Below are 11,215 nucleotides of genomic sequence, written 5' to 3' on the forward strand. Positions count from 1 at the left end.
TGCACTTACCTAACTTCCTTTAGAAAGCATCAAAAGTTTTTTGCCTCAACCATTTCCTGTGGTGGCGAGTTCCACATTTTGAACAATCTGAGTAAAGATATTGCTCCCTATTCCCGATGAGGTTTATTCATAACGATCGTGTGTTTATGCCCCTATTTTCCTCCTGCCAGCGGAAATATTACCGTCATGTCCAGCCTATCGAACCTGCTCCTAATTTTCAAGGCTTCCGCCTGGTCTCCTCTTTTAAGTCTGTTTTTAAAATTTAGAGTACCCAATTCATTTTTTCCAATTAAGGGGCAATTTAGCCAATCCACCTACCCTGCGCATCATTTGGGGACGAAACCCACGCAAACACTGGGCGAATGTGTAAACTCCACACGGACATTGACCCAGAGCCGAGATCGAACCTGGGACCTCGGCGCCGTGAGGCAGGAGTGCTAACCCACTGCGCCACCGTGCTGCTGCCCTCGTCTCCTCTTAAGTCTGGTCTTTTCTGAAGGAAGAAATGTCAAAGGCCTGTTCGATCTCAGTTCTGATTCTGCCCCTGAAGATCTTAATTGCACTTCCTGCCGTCCTTTTATTCCCTCCTCGTAGAGCAGAGACCAGAACTGTGCAGAGTGGTGAGCAGAGACTTTGATCTTGGTCATGGATTAGGGACAAGGGGCTGGGTTCAGGGAGGACCCGGTCAATTGGGGCACCAGGATTCTGGCTTCGGGACCAACCAGCACTCGGCTCCGTGTACGAGACCCTGCTTCAGAATGGCCGGTGTGGTAGAGTAATTCTATTAAAATTATTTGATACTTGGATGTAAATATGTCTCTTTGTGAGAAGGATTCTCTTGGCAGTGGTTTGTATGCTAATGTTTGATATTTTTGCTTCCTCTATTTCCACCCCATCCTGCTAGACCCTGCATGTGGAAATTGGCATTCTTAAAACTGTGATGCTGGAAGGATTTGCTGCTGTGGAAGATGCAAGTACACATAACAACCGAAGCATGGATCAAAATTATCTTCAGCTACTGCGTAGAAAACCCCTTGACCCAAAGAGCGAAGCGCAACTGAAGGTAAGTTGCCTATTTGTACTATTAGCTTCAGGTCAGCATAACAGCAGAAAACCAAGATAATAACCAAAAGGTGCGAGGACAAAATTAGGCTGAGATTATGGTCTGGAATTGTTGAACTCAGTGCTGCGTCTTGAAGGCAGCAAAGTGCCTTGTTGAAAGGCGAGATGTTGTTCCTCGAGCTTGTGTTGGAATGCTGCAATAGGACACGGACAGAGATCAGTGCGAGAGCGAGGTAGAGAATTAAAATTGTTCCTGCAGGGGTTTAATAAGATGCGGCAGGTTGGGCAGTGGTTAGCGCTGCTGCCTCGCGGCGCCGAGGACCCGGGTTCGATCCTGGTCCCGGGTCACTGTCCGTGTGGAGTTTGCACATTCTCCCTGTGTTTGCGTGGGTCTCACCCCCACAACCCAAAGATGTGCAGGTTAGGTGGATTGGCCTCGCTAAATTGCCCCTTAATTGGAAAAGAAAAAGAAATTGGATACACAAAATTATTTAAAAAAAAAAAAAAAAAGATGCTGGAGGGGTAAATTAAGGTCTGGGCGCACTGAAAAGTGAGCAAGTAATGTACAGAATATACTGCATGGGAACAGGCCATTCAACCCAGTTGATGCACAAACCTCTCTCCTTTTTTTGTTTAACTGTGTTTAACTAGCTTCCCCTTATGTATCTATGCTATCCAGCTCAATACTTCTGGCAATGAGTTCCACATTCTCTCTGCTCTCTGGGTTGAAGAGGTTTCTTCTGAATTCTCTGTTGGATTTATTCATAGAATTCATAATGTGCAGAAGGAGGCCTTTCAGCCCATCGAGTCTGCATTTGCCCCTGGAAAGATCACCCTACCTAAGCCCAGACCTCCACCGTATCCTCAGTAACCCCACCCAACCCAACCTTTTTTTTGGACACTAAGGGCAATTTAGCATGGCCAATCCACTTAACCTGCACATCTTTGGGCTGTGGAAGGAAACCGGAGCACCCGGAGAAAACCGGCACAGACACAGGGAGAAAGTGCAAACTCCGCACAGACCCAAGCCGGGAATAGAACCATGGACCCTGGAGCTGTGAAGCAACAGTGCTAACCACTGTGCTACCGTGCTCATCATATATTTATCACCTGTGCTTTTCGTGTCCCCCGCAAGTGGAATATCATCCCTTTGATGACCCAATCACACACTTATCATAGATTATCATAGAATTTACAGTGCAGAAGGAGGCCATTCGGCCCATTGAGTCTGCACCGGCTCTTGGAAAGAGCACCCTACCCAAGGTCAACACCTTCACCCTATCCCCATAACCCAGTAACCTCACCCAACACTAAGGGCAATTTTGGACACTGGGCAATTTATCATGGCCAATCCACCTAACCTGCACATCTTTGGACTGTGGGAGGAAACCGGAGCACCCGGAGGAAACCCATGCACACACGGGGAGGATGTGTAGACTCCGCACAGACAGTGACCCAAGCCGGAATCGAACCTGGGACCCTGGAGCGTGTGAAGCAATTGTGCTAACCACAATGCTACCGTGCTGCCCAGGTCAGCCCTTGATCTTCTCTTTTCTAAAGAAAAGAGCCCCCAGCTTCTTTGCTCTCTTCTGATGGGTATAATCTGGGTATAATACCCTTGCAGATCCCTTGTTGCACCTTTGGCAATGCGTCCATATCCTTTTTCTAATAAAACCATAAGATGTAGGAGGAGAAGTAGGCCATTCGGCCCATTGAGTCTGCTCCACCGTTCAATGAGATCGTGACTAATCTGAAATGATAATCCTCAACTCCACTCCCCCGCCTTTTCTTCATAACCCTCGATTCCCTTACTGATTAAAAATCTGTCCACCTCGGCCTTGAACATCCTTGACGACCCAGCCTCTACAGCTCTCTGCGGTGAAGAATCCCACAGATTCACTGCCCTCTGAGAGATCATCTCTCTCTCTCAAATCCTTTACACCGTACTCTGATATGCCCTCTGGCCCTCGAATTTCCCACAAGGAGAAACAAGCTCTCAGCATCGACCCTGTCGAGCCCCCCCTGAGAATCATATATGTATCAATAAGGTCACCTCTCAATTCTTCTTAACTCCAATAAGTACAGACCCAACCTACTCAACCTCCCCTCAGGAAAATCCCTCCTTTCCGGATCAACCTAGTAAACCTTCTCAGAACTACCTCCATTTCCAGGATATATTTCCTTGGATAAGGGGCCAAAACTGTACACAGCAATATGAAGACCAGAGCTGTGCACGGTATTCAGTGTTCTCCGACAAGGTTATATACAAATTTAGCATATAATCTCTGCTTTTCAAATCTACCTCTCTAGAAATGAATCCCAGTGCTTTGATTGTCTTTCTTGGTGATTTATTAACCGACAAGCTTTGTAAAAAGAATCCAACAGATCAGAAGCAGATAACTTGGCCTATCGTGCCTGTCCCAGCTCTTAATGCTGTGAAGTTTAGTCACTTACCTGGCTTTAGCCGCATGATCCTGCAACAGCAGCACAGTGGTTAGCACTGTGGCTTTGCAGCGCCAGTTCCCAGGTTCGATTCCCGACTGTCTGTGCGGAGTCTGCACATTCTCCCCCGTGTCTGCGTGGGTTTCCTCCGGGTGCTCCGGTTTCCTCCCACAGTCCCGAAAGATGTGCTTGTTGGGTGAATTGGACATTCTGAACTCTCCCTCTGTGTACCCGAACAGGCGCCGGAATGTGGCGACTAGGGGCTTTTCACAGTAACTTCATTGCAGTGTTAATGTAAGCCTACTTGTGACAATAATAAGAATTATTATTATACTATTTGATTACATCTCCCCTTAAACTTCCTTGCTCCATGGAGAACAGTCCTGGTTTCTCCAATCAATCGATATATTTGAACCGATACCGTAGATCCTGATAAACCACTTCTAATGCCTCTCAAGGCCTTAGCATCTGTTCCAAACTATGGAGCGGGCCCAGTAATTTATCAAAGTTGTGCAGTTGTCAGCTCTTTTACATTTGCCAAAGCACATTCTTTTTTCAAAGGGAATCTTTTTTTTGCTGTGCAGGAAATTCGACAACTGCATCAGTATGTGAAGTTTGCCGTCCAGGATGTAAATGATGTGCTGGATATAGAATGGGAGCAATACCAGGAAAAGAACAAGAAGCACAAGTGAGTGGCTCTCAGTGCCGAGCTTGGAAATGTACTTTGCTCTAGAATACGCGGTTAATCGTCGGGAACGCAGGAGGATGCTACGGCCTGTGAGCCTGCAACACCATTCAGTAAGGTCGTGGCTGAGGCCTCGGCTGCTCTGTCGTCGTTCTCTCTCCTCCTCCTCTCTCTCTCTCTCTCTCTCTCTCTCTCTCTCTCTCTCTCTTCTCTCTCTCTCTCTCTCTCTCTCTCCCCCCCAAATAACCCTTGACCCCCTTGCCTATCAGAAATGTGCCCTGAATAAATTCAGTCAGTCGGTCTCCAAATTGTGAGTTCAAGTTTGCACTCCAGAGTCTCGAGCACTGAAATCTGAGCCTGGGGGAGTACCAGAAGTGTGATCTTTCCCATGAGACATTAAACCAAGATCCTTCAACCACCTCTTATGGTGGATGTTATTAAATATTCTCATGGTCTCCGTTTTGAAGAAGAACAGGATTGTTGTTTGGGGGAAGCTTGCAGTGCGCAAATTAGCTGCCTCATTTCCCCATATTACAAGAGTGACTCCACTGGGACCTTATTTGTTGGAAAGCACTTTGGATCTCTGGAAGTCGTGGAAAGCACAATATAGAGACAAGTACTCTCTTTGATTCAGGAGCGACCTAGGGATTACCCCCTGAGCTCCTGTTGGCTGCCCCCGAAAGCCCTGTCTGTGCCCCAGTGCCTGTATTTTCCTATTGAGTTCAGTCTTTTGAACATCGTGCGGCTGAAGAATGGGGAATAACCCCTCCCTCATTGGCGAATCTAGACCAATATCTGCGCATTTGTTTCTTTAACCAATCATGGAACAGTCTTGCATATTATTCTGATCCCAAGCTAATTGGTGAAGTATGAAACTAAATTCTAATCAATTTCTTGATCAGTTTATTTGCAGAATGAAGCATTACGTATGTCTTCCTATCCACTACCTGCTGTGTCCTAGCAGTCTTTTTTGGTACTTAAGTAAACAATGCCCTTCATCTGTGTATCTGAACAATATAGTTAACATACCATCAGCGTTGCTGGGTTTTGTGGGATGGCAGGTAGAACTCTTCTCTCTCTCCCCACCCTCCCACCCACCCGCCGCCGCCACCACCACCACCTTTGGACACTCTAAGGGACAATTTAATGTGGCCAATCCGCCTAACCTGCACATCTTTGGACTGTGGGAGGAAACTGGAGCACCCGGAGGAAACCCACGCACGCACGGGGAGAATGTGCAGACTCCACCCAGACTGTGATTGCTGCTGACCTGAGATTTCTTTTCAGAAATAGTTTGTGCTGCCAAAAGGATAATGCTGTCCTTGTGGAGGATGTTTGTCAGTGTACAGCAGATTATCCTAAAGTTGCCAAATGTCGAAATCTGTAATCTAACCTTGCAGATCCCTTAGCCTTTTACTTTTGTGCAGGTTTGCACTTGGCCTTGGAGGGCCTGCGAAGTATTGGTTTCTATGTCGCTGCATAGAATCTAAAGTGCAAAAACAGGTCATTCGGCTCAGATGGCCAGTGTTGGGTGTTTACACTCCACACTTGACTCCTTCCACCGTTCTAACCCTATCAATATATCCTTCAATTCCTTACTCCTTATGTAAATATCCAGCTTCCGCATAAATGGTGCGATGCCATTTCTCCCAACTACTCTCTGTGCAGTGGGCTCCCCATTCTCTGAATAAAGATATTTCTCCTGAATTCCCTATTAGCTTTATTAGTAATTATCATGTATTTATGGCCCCTAATTCTCATCTCCGCAGCAGGTGGAAAATCACCTCTACATCTAGCCCATCAAACCCTTCCATAACCTTTAAGACCTCTTACAAGGTCACCATCAGCCTTTTCCAGATGAAACAGCCCCTGCTGTTCAGTCCTTCCTGTTGTTTATGATCTCTCAGTTCCAGTAACGTCTGTGTAAATCTTTTTTGCACCCTTGCCGGCGCTCCTATACCCTTTTATCATGAGGAAAGTGGAACAGTAAGCCACGTGTGGTCCATTCATTGTTTGCTGCACAAGTATATGCTATGGTGATGTTAGTTTTCACATATCTGTCCAGTGAGGCGGAACTGAGAGTTTCATCCTTGCTTTAATTTAGTTTTAAAGCTCCCACTATTTCATTCCAGGCACTTGGTTCTACCAGAGAGGGAAGTGTTGTTTAATGCTTTGGCGAGTCATCATGAGATCATTACCCAGCAAGATAAGAAGATTAATGAACTGATAAACAGCCTGCAGAATCTCCGTATTTATAATCAGACCTCCAAGTGGTGTGTGCCCAGTGACACATGTCTGCAGAGTGATCAGTGGTAGGTTTTTTAACTCTCTTCATCAAGGACATTAGTGTAATAATATAATAATAATTGCTTATTGTCACAAGTAGGCTTCAATGAAGTTACTGTGAAAAGCCCCCAGTCGCCACATTTCGGCACCTGTTCGGGGAGGCCGGTACGGGAATTGAACCTGCGCTGTTCTGCATTACACGCCAGCTGTTTAGCCCACTGTGCTAGTGTGTAAGATTCTTGTATTTCATTAAGTGTCAGCTGGGTCCAACAGGCTAGCACACTCAACTTGGACTGAGAAGATTGTGAACTGATGTCTCACTCCAGAGATACGAGTACAAAATCTAAGCTGACACTTCCCTGTACCAGTACCGAAGGCGTGCTGCACTGTTAGTTACTTGCCCCCCACCCACCCAACATTTATCTGTCAGCCAACGTCACTAACCACATGGTCAATGCCCTATTGCTGTTCCTGAAGCTTGCAGTGTGCAACAAGTAGCTACACTTCAAAATTGACCGTTAAAGCACTTGAACATCCCGAGATGTGAATGGTGCTTTGCAAATGCAAGTCCTTTAATAACTTGACCACTTGAGGTTTGTGTTATCTGGTTGGACGTGGTTGACGTGAGCTGCTTATCTTCTAAAGCAAAACATTGCGGATTCTGGAAATCTGAAACGCAGGTATCTCTGAGCCATACAGCACTTCTCGATTACTGATTTCCCCGCCTACTGAGCTCCACACTCTGGCATGCTGCCGTTTGTGCATGTTCGACCTCTGTCCTGCAGGACTGACTCACCCTCTCTCAAAGCTGTCCTTGTCCCCACTGCCATTTCATTCTTTGATGCTTTGACAGAAGCTTTTTCACTTCCATTCAGATGTTCAGGAATGCAAGCTCCTACAACTTAGTGACACCAACGCCCACCTGGGACCCTCCACACCTTCCCGTCCCTCTGACCCCACTCTTCCCTTTCATCTCCAATGAATTCTGGGCTCGGCACGATGCTGAACTCTTCTCCTGTTGCCTCCGCCTCCCTGCTCACTTCTTTGGGCAGGAGTCCTTCCCCCGTTCAATGGATCCTTTCACCCGCCTCCAGTCTTCTCCCTCTTCCTGGATCCTCCTCCGCCTCCTAACCTCCTCTTTATCTTCTCATCCAGCACGGTTGGTGCAACGTCAGCCGTCTCAATTTCTCTGCCCTTCTCGCCACTCCAACCTGTCTCCTTCTGAACTTGCTGCACTCCTTTCTCTCAAGTCCAACCTTGACTTTGTCAAACCTGCCGACGAAGGTGGTGTTGTTGTTGTCTGGCGTACTGACCTTTACCTCACTGAGGCTGAGCACCAACTCTCCCATTCTTCCTCCTACCTCCCCGTGGACCATGAACCCACCACCAAACATCAAACCATTGTGCGCAGGACTGTCACTGCCTCATCACCTCCAGAGATCTTCCCACCACAGCTTCCACCTCATGGTTCCTCCAGATCCACAAACTGGACTGCCCTGATAGATCCATCCTATCCGCCTGTTCTGCCACACACAACTCATTTCTCCCAATCTTAACTCCATTCTTGCTCCCTGAGATAAAAGTCACGCCTGCTGCATTTATTCGGCATTTTCTGTTTTTATTATAATAGTTCCTCGTTGCCACCTTAGGCATTTCACCAGCGAGTCGCCTGTGCCCGTGTAAACTATTTTGAAACTTGCTGACCAGGTGAAGCCTGTCGTGTCGATGAAGGGTAAAGCTCCTCACCTTGAACTAAAAGCTGGAACGTATTATTTTTACTTCCGTTGCTGTGTTAGTTGAGCAGTCTGTTAGATTTTGACCTGATTCTGTATGCAAGCTGCTGTGTGTTTAAAAGTGCCACTTTTATTAGCCCCTACAAAAGTTGTATAAATGCTAGCCGTTTGTCTTCTGCAGATGCCTCCATGTCCTTGGGTAATAAAACAAATTGAATCAGAGCAGGAGATGGAGTTCAGGTTATTTTTGTAATTGGCAGTGCTGACTCAGAGGAAAGTGTTGGTGTCTTGGCTCAGCCCCAGCTCTTGCGGATGTTAAGTTGGATGAATTTTGACCTTCAGATGAAGCTCGCTGCGTTGCCCAGTTAATGTGCTCAGTTTGATCTTTATTAAACGCTGGACACCCGAGACTCTCCATGAGCGCAGGGAGCTGAACAATCTTGCAAATTCAGGACAAATCTTACCCGGCGGTGTTGAGATGTAAAGGTAACCGCAGAGATGGAGCCTCTGATAAAGAGCTGGCCATATCCAGGTTATAAGCCTAGAAGGGACACCTTGGAGCCAATGTGTTCCGAAACAATCCCAACTAACCCCACTGCCCCATTTATGAATCCATGCCTTCAATTTATGTTCTGGTGTATCTTTCTTTAGTTGGGATACTGAGCTGGAGATGCTTCGCAATGTTCTGGTGAAATCCACCCTGGATGGAGCTCCGAAGGCAGTGACTCCAACCACCCCAGGTAAATCACCGCTGGATCAGGTCTGATTTGTTCACGCAAAGGGCCAACTGTTTGGGGTTAACTTTTAAAGTAATGGGTTTATCTGCGCAAGTTGCCGCAAATACTCGGCCTACTTCCCTTTGTGGACTCGAGAGTCGGGGCTGAGCATGGTTTGACTTGGTATCTCATTACATACACAGTTTGGATGATTCTTGGCATTCCCGTGCTAGCTGGCCGATTTCAGCTTCCACAGAAGTTGAGATAGTGCAATCCCTCCTGGTGCATGGTGGGAATTCAACCAACCTGCTGGAAACTGTCATGACACGTCATCGGGCCAGTTCAGCTCTTCACTGATGTGTCCCGATGGAATATTTAAGAATGCTCCTTCAGGAGAGTCACTGACAGTTGCCCATCCCTAATTGCCCATGAACTGCGTTGGGCTGTTTGAGAGGGCAGTTCAGAGTTGGCCACGTGTTGTGGCTTTGGAGTCTCGCGCAGCCCAGGCATGGATGGCAGATTTCCTTTCCTAAAGCGACCTCAGTGACTAATGTTGATGTTGGCATTGTCACCATTACTTGGGCTAGCTTTATGTTCCAGATTATTAATTGAGTTTAATGAATGGATTTGGACTTCCGGTTGCGGCTATGCAGAGCTAAGTCGCACATTCGGCAGCTCCCGCAAAAAAACGTCTTTTGGGCTCTTTCAGGGCCCCCAACGGAATTTTTTCGACGCTTCCTGCTGTGGGAAGGAGAGTACAATAGTTCCCCGACAGTGTATGGCTTTTACCAGGAGCGGGGCAACTAAAAAAAGTGGTGGTGGACCGAAGAATGTGCGAGGGAAGAAGAACAAAATGGCGGCGGGCGGCGGGCGGGGACCAGGCAGCGTAGATGCAACAGGAGGTTATCCAGCGCTGCTTCAGGGAGATTAAAGCGGACCTGCTTGAGCCGGTGAAGGCGTCTATTGATGAGCTGCTGGAGACACAGACGGCCCAGGGGGTGGCGATCCGTGAGGCCCGACAAAAGATCTCCGACAACGAGGACGAGATCTTAGGCCTGGCGGTAAAGGTGGAGGCGCACGAGGCGCTCCACAAGAAATGGCAGGAGCGGTTCGAGGAGATGGAGAATCGGTCGAGGCGGAAGAACTTGCGGATTCTGGGCCTCACGGAGGGGCCGGACGTGGGGGCCTATGTGGTCACTATGTTGAACTTGCTGATGGGAGCGGGGTCCTTCCAGGGGCCCCTGGAGCTGGAAGGGGCCCATAGAGTGCTGGCGAGGAGGCCCAAGGCTAACGAGCCTCTGCGGGCGGTGCTGGTGCGGTTTCATCGGTTTGCTGATCGGGAGTGTGTGCTCGGGTGGCCAAGAAGGAGAGGAGCAGCAGGTGGGAGAATGCGGAGGTTCAAATATATCAGGACTGGAGTGCGGAGGTGGCGAAGAGGAGGGCCGGGTACAATCGAGCAAAGGCGGTGCTGCACAGGAAGGGGGTGAAGTTTGGCATGTTGCAGCCGGTGCGACTGTGGGTCACTACAAGGACCGGCACCATTATTTTGAGTCTCCGGAGGAGGCGTGGGCCTTTGTTCAGGCCGAGAAGTTGGACACAGATTGAGGGTCGGGATGGGCGTTTGGGGATTGCGGTTGATATGTTACTTTTTGAGGGGGGGTCCTTTGCTCTTATTTTTTTCTTTCTGGTTTGGTGAGGGTGGTTAGGGTGGGTTGGGCACTGTTTTGGTTGGGTTGGTCGGGGGGGCTCTTGGAGGGGGTAAGCAAATGGAACAGGGGTGGATGGTCGCAGTGTGATGGGGCCCCGTGGGGAAGGGGGAGGCCCGAGTCGGGGGTGAGGGGACCGGGCCTGTAAAAGGAGCTGCGTCAGAGGTGTCGGGGCCGGTAGGTGGTAAGCGCGGGCTTTTTCCGCGCTGAAGACTGGAGGGCCGGGGCGGGGATGCGAGGGTTGTTTCCCGTGCTTGGGATGGATGGGGGAGGTGGAGAGCCTGCGGATGGGTAATGGAGGAGGAGGGTGTGTCACAATGGGAGGAGTCGAAGGAGAGGCGGGAATGGCCGGGGGTCAGCAGGAGTCAGCTGACTTGTGGAAATGCAATGGGGGGAGTAAAGCAGCTAGGATGGGTCCTAGCCCGGGGGGGGGGGGGGGGGGGGGGGGAGTAAGCCACGTGTGGTCCATTCATTGTTTGCTGCACAAGTATATGCTATTGGTGATGTTAGTTTTCACATATCTGTCCAGTGAGGCGGAACTGAGAGAGAGAGAGAGAGCGAGGAATCGAGTTGCTGCTGCTATGG

At 48.7% G+C, this 11,215-nt stretch overlaps 1 protein-coding gene across 1 annotated transcript in view; it reads left to right on the top strand.

Moving 5' to 3' along the window:
• Positions 1 to 8,974, top strand: part of nup214 (nucleoporin 214) — a 53,331-nt gene extending 44,357 nt beyond the window's left edge. Inside the window, exons 16-19 of the mRNA XM_072487810.1 lie at positions 905 to 1,063; positions 4,089 to 4,192; positions 6,322 to 6,501; positions 8,860 to 8,974. Of these exons, the coding sequence (XP_072343911.1) occupies positions 905 to 1,063; positions 4,089 to 4,192; positions 6,322 to 6,501; positions 8,860 to 8,974 (558 nt within the window). The remainder of the gene's footprint in view (positions 1 to 904; positions 1,064 to 4,088; positions 4,193 to 6,321; positions 6,502 to 8,859) is intronic.
• The last annotated feature ends 2,241 nt before the right edge of the window (positions 8,975 to 11,215 follow it).

This window comes from Scyliorhinus torazame, chromosome 22 (assembly GCF_047496885.1).
Source record: "Scyliorhinus torazame isolate Kashiwa2021f chromosome 22, sScyTor2.1, whole genome shotgun sequence".
In the NCBI taxonomy this organism is placed as follows: Eukaryota; Metazoa; Chordata; class Chondrichthyes; order Carcharhiniformes; family Scyliorhinidae; genus Scyliorhinus; species Scyliorhinus torazame.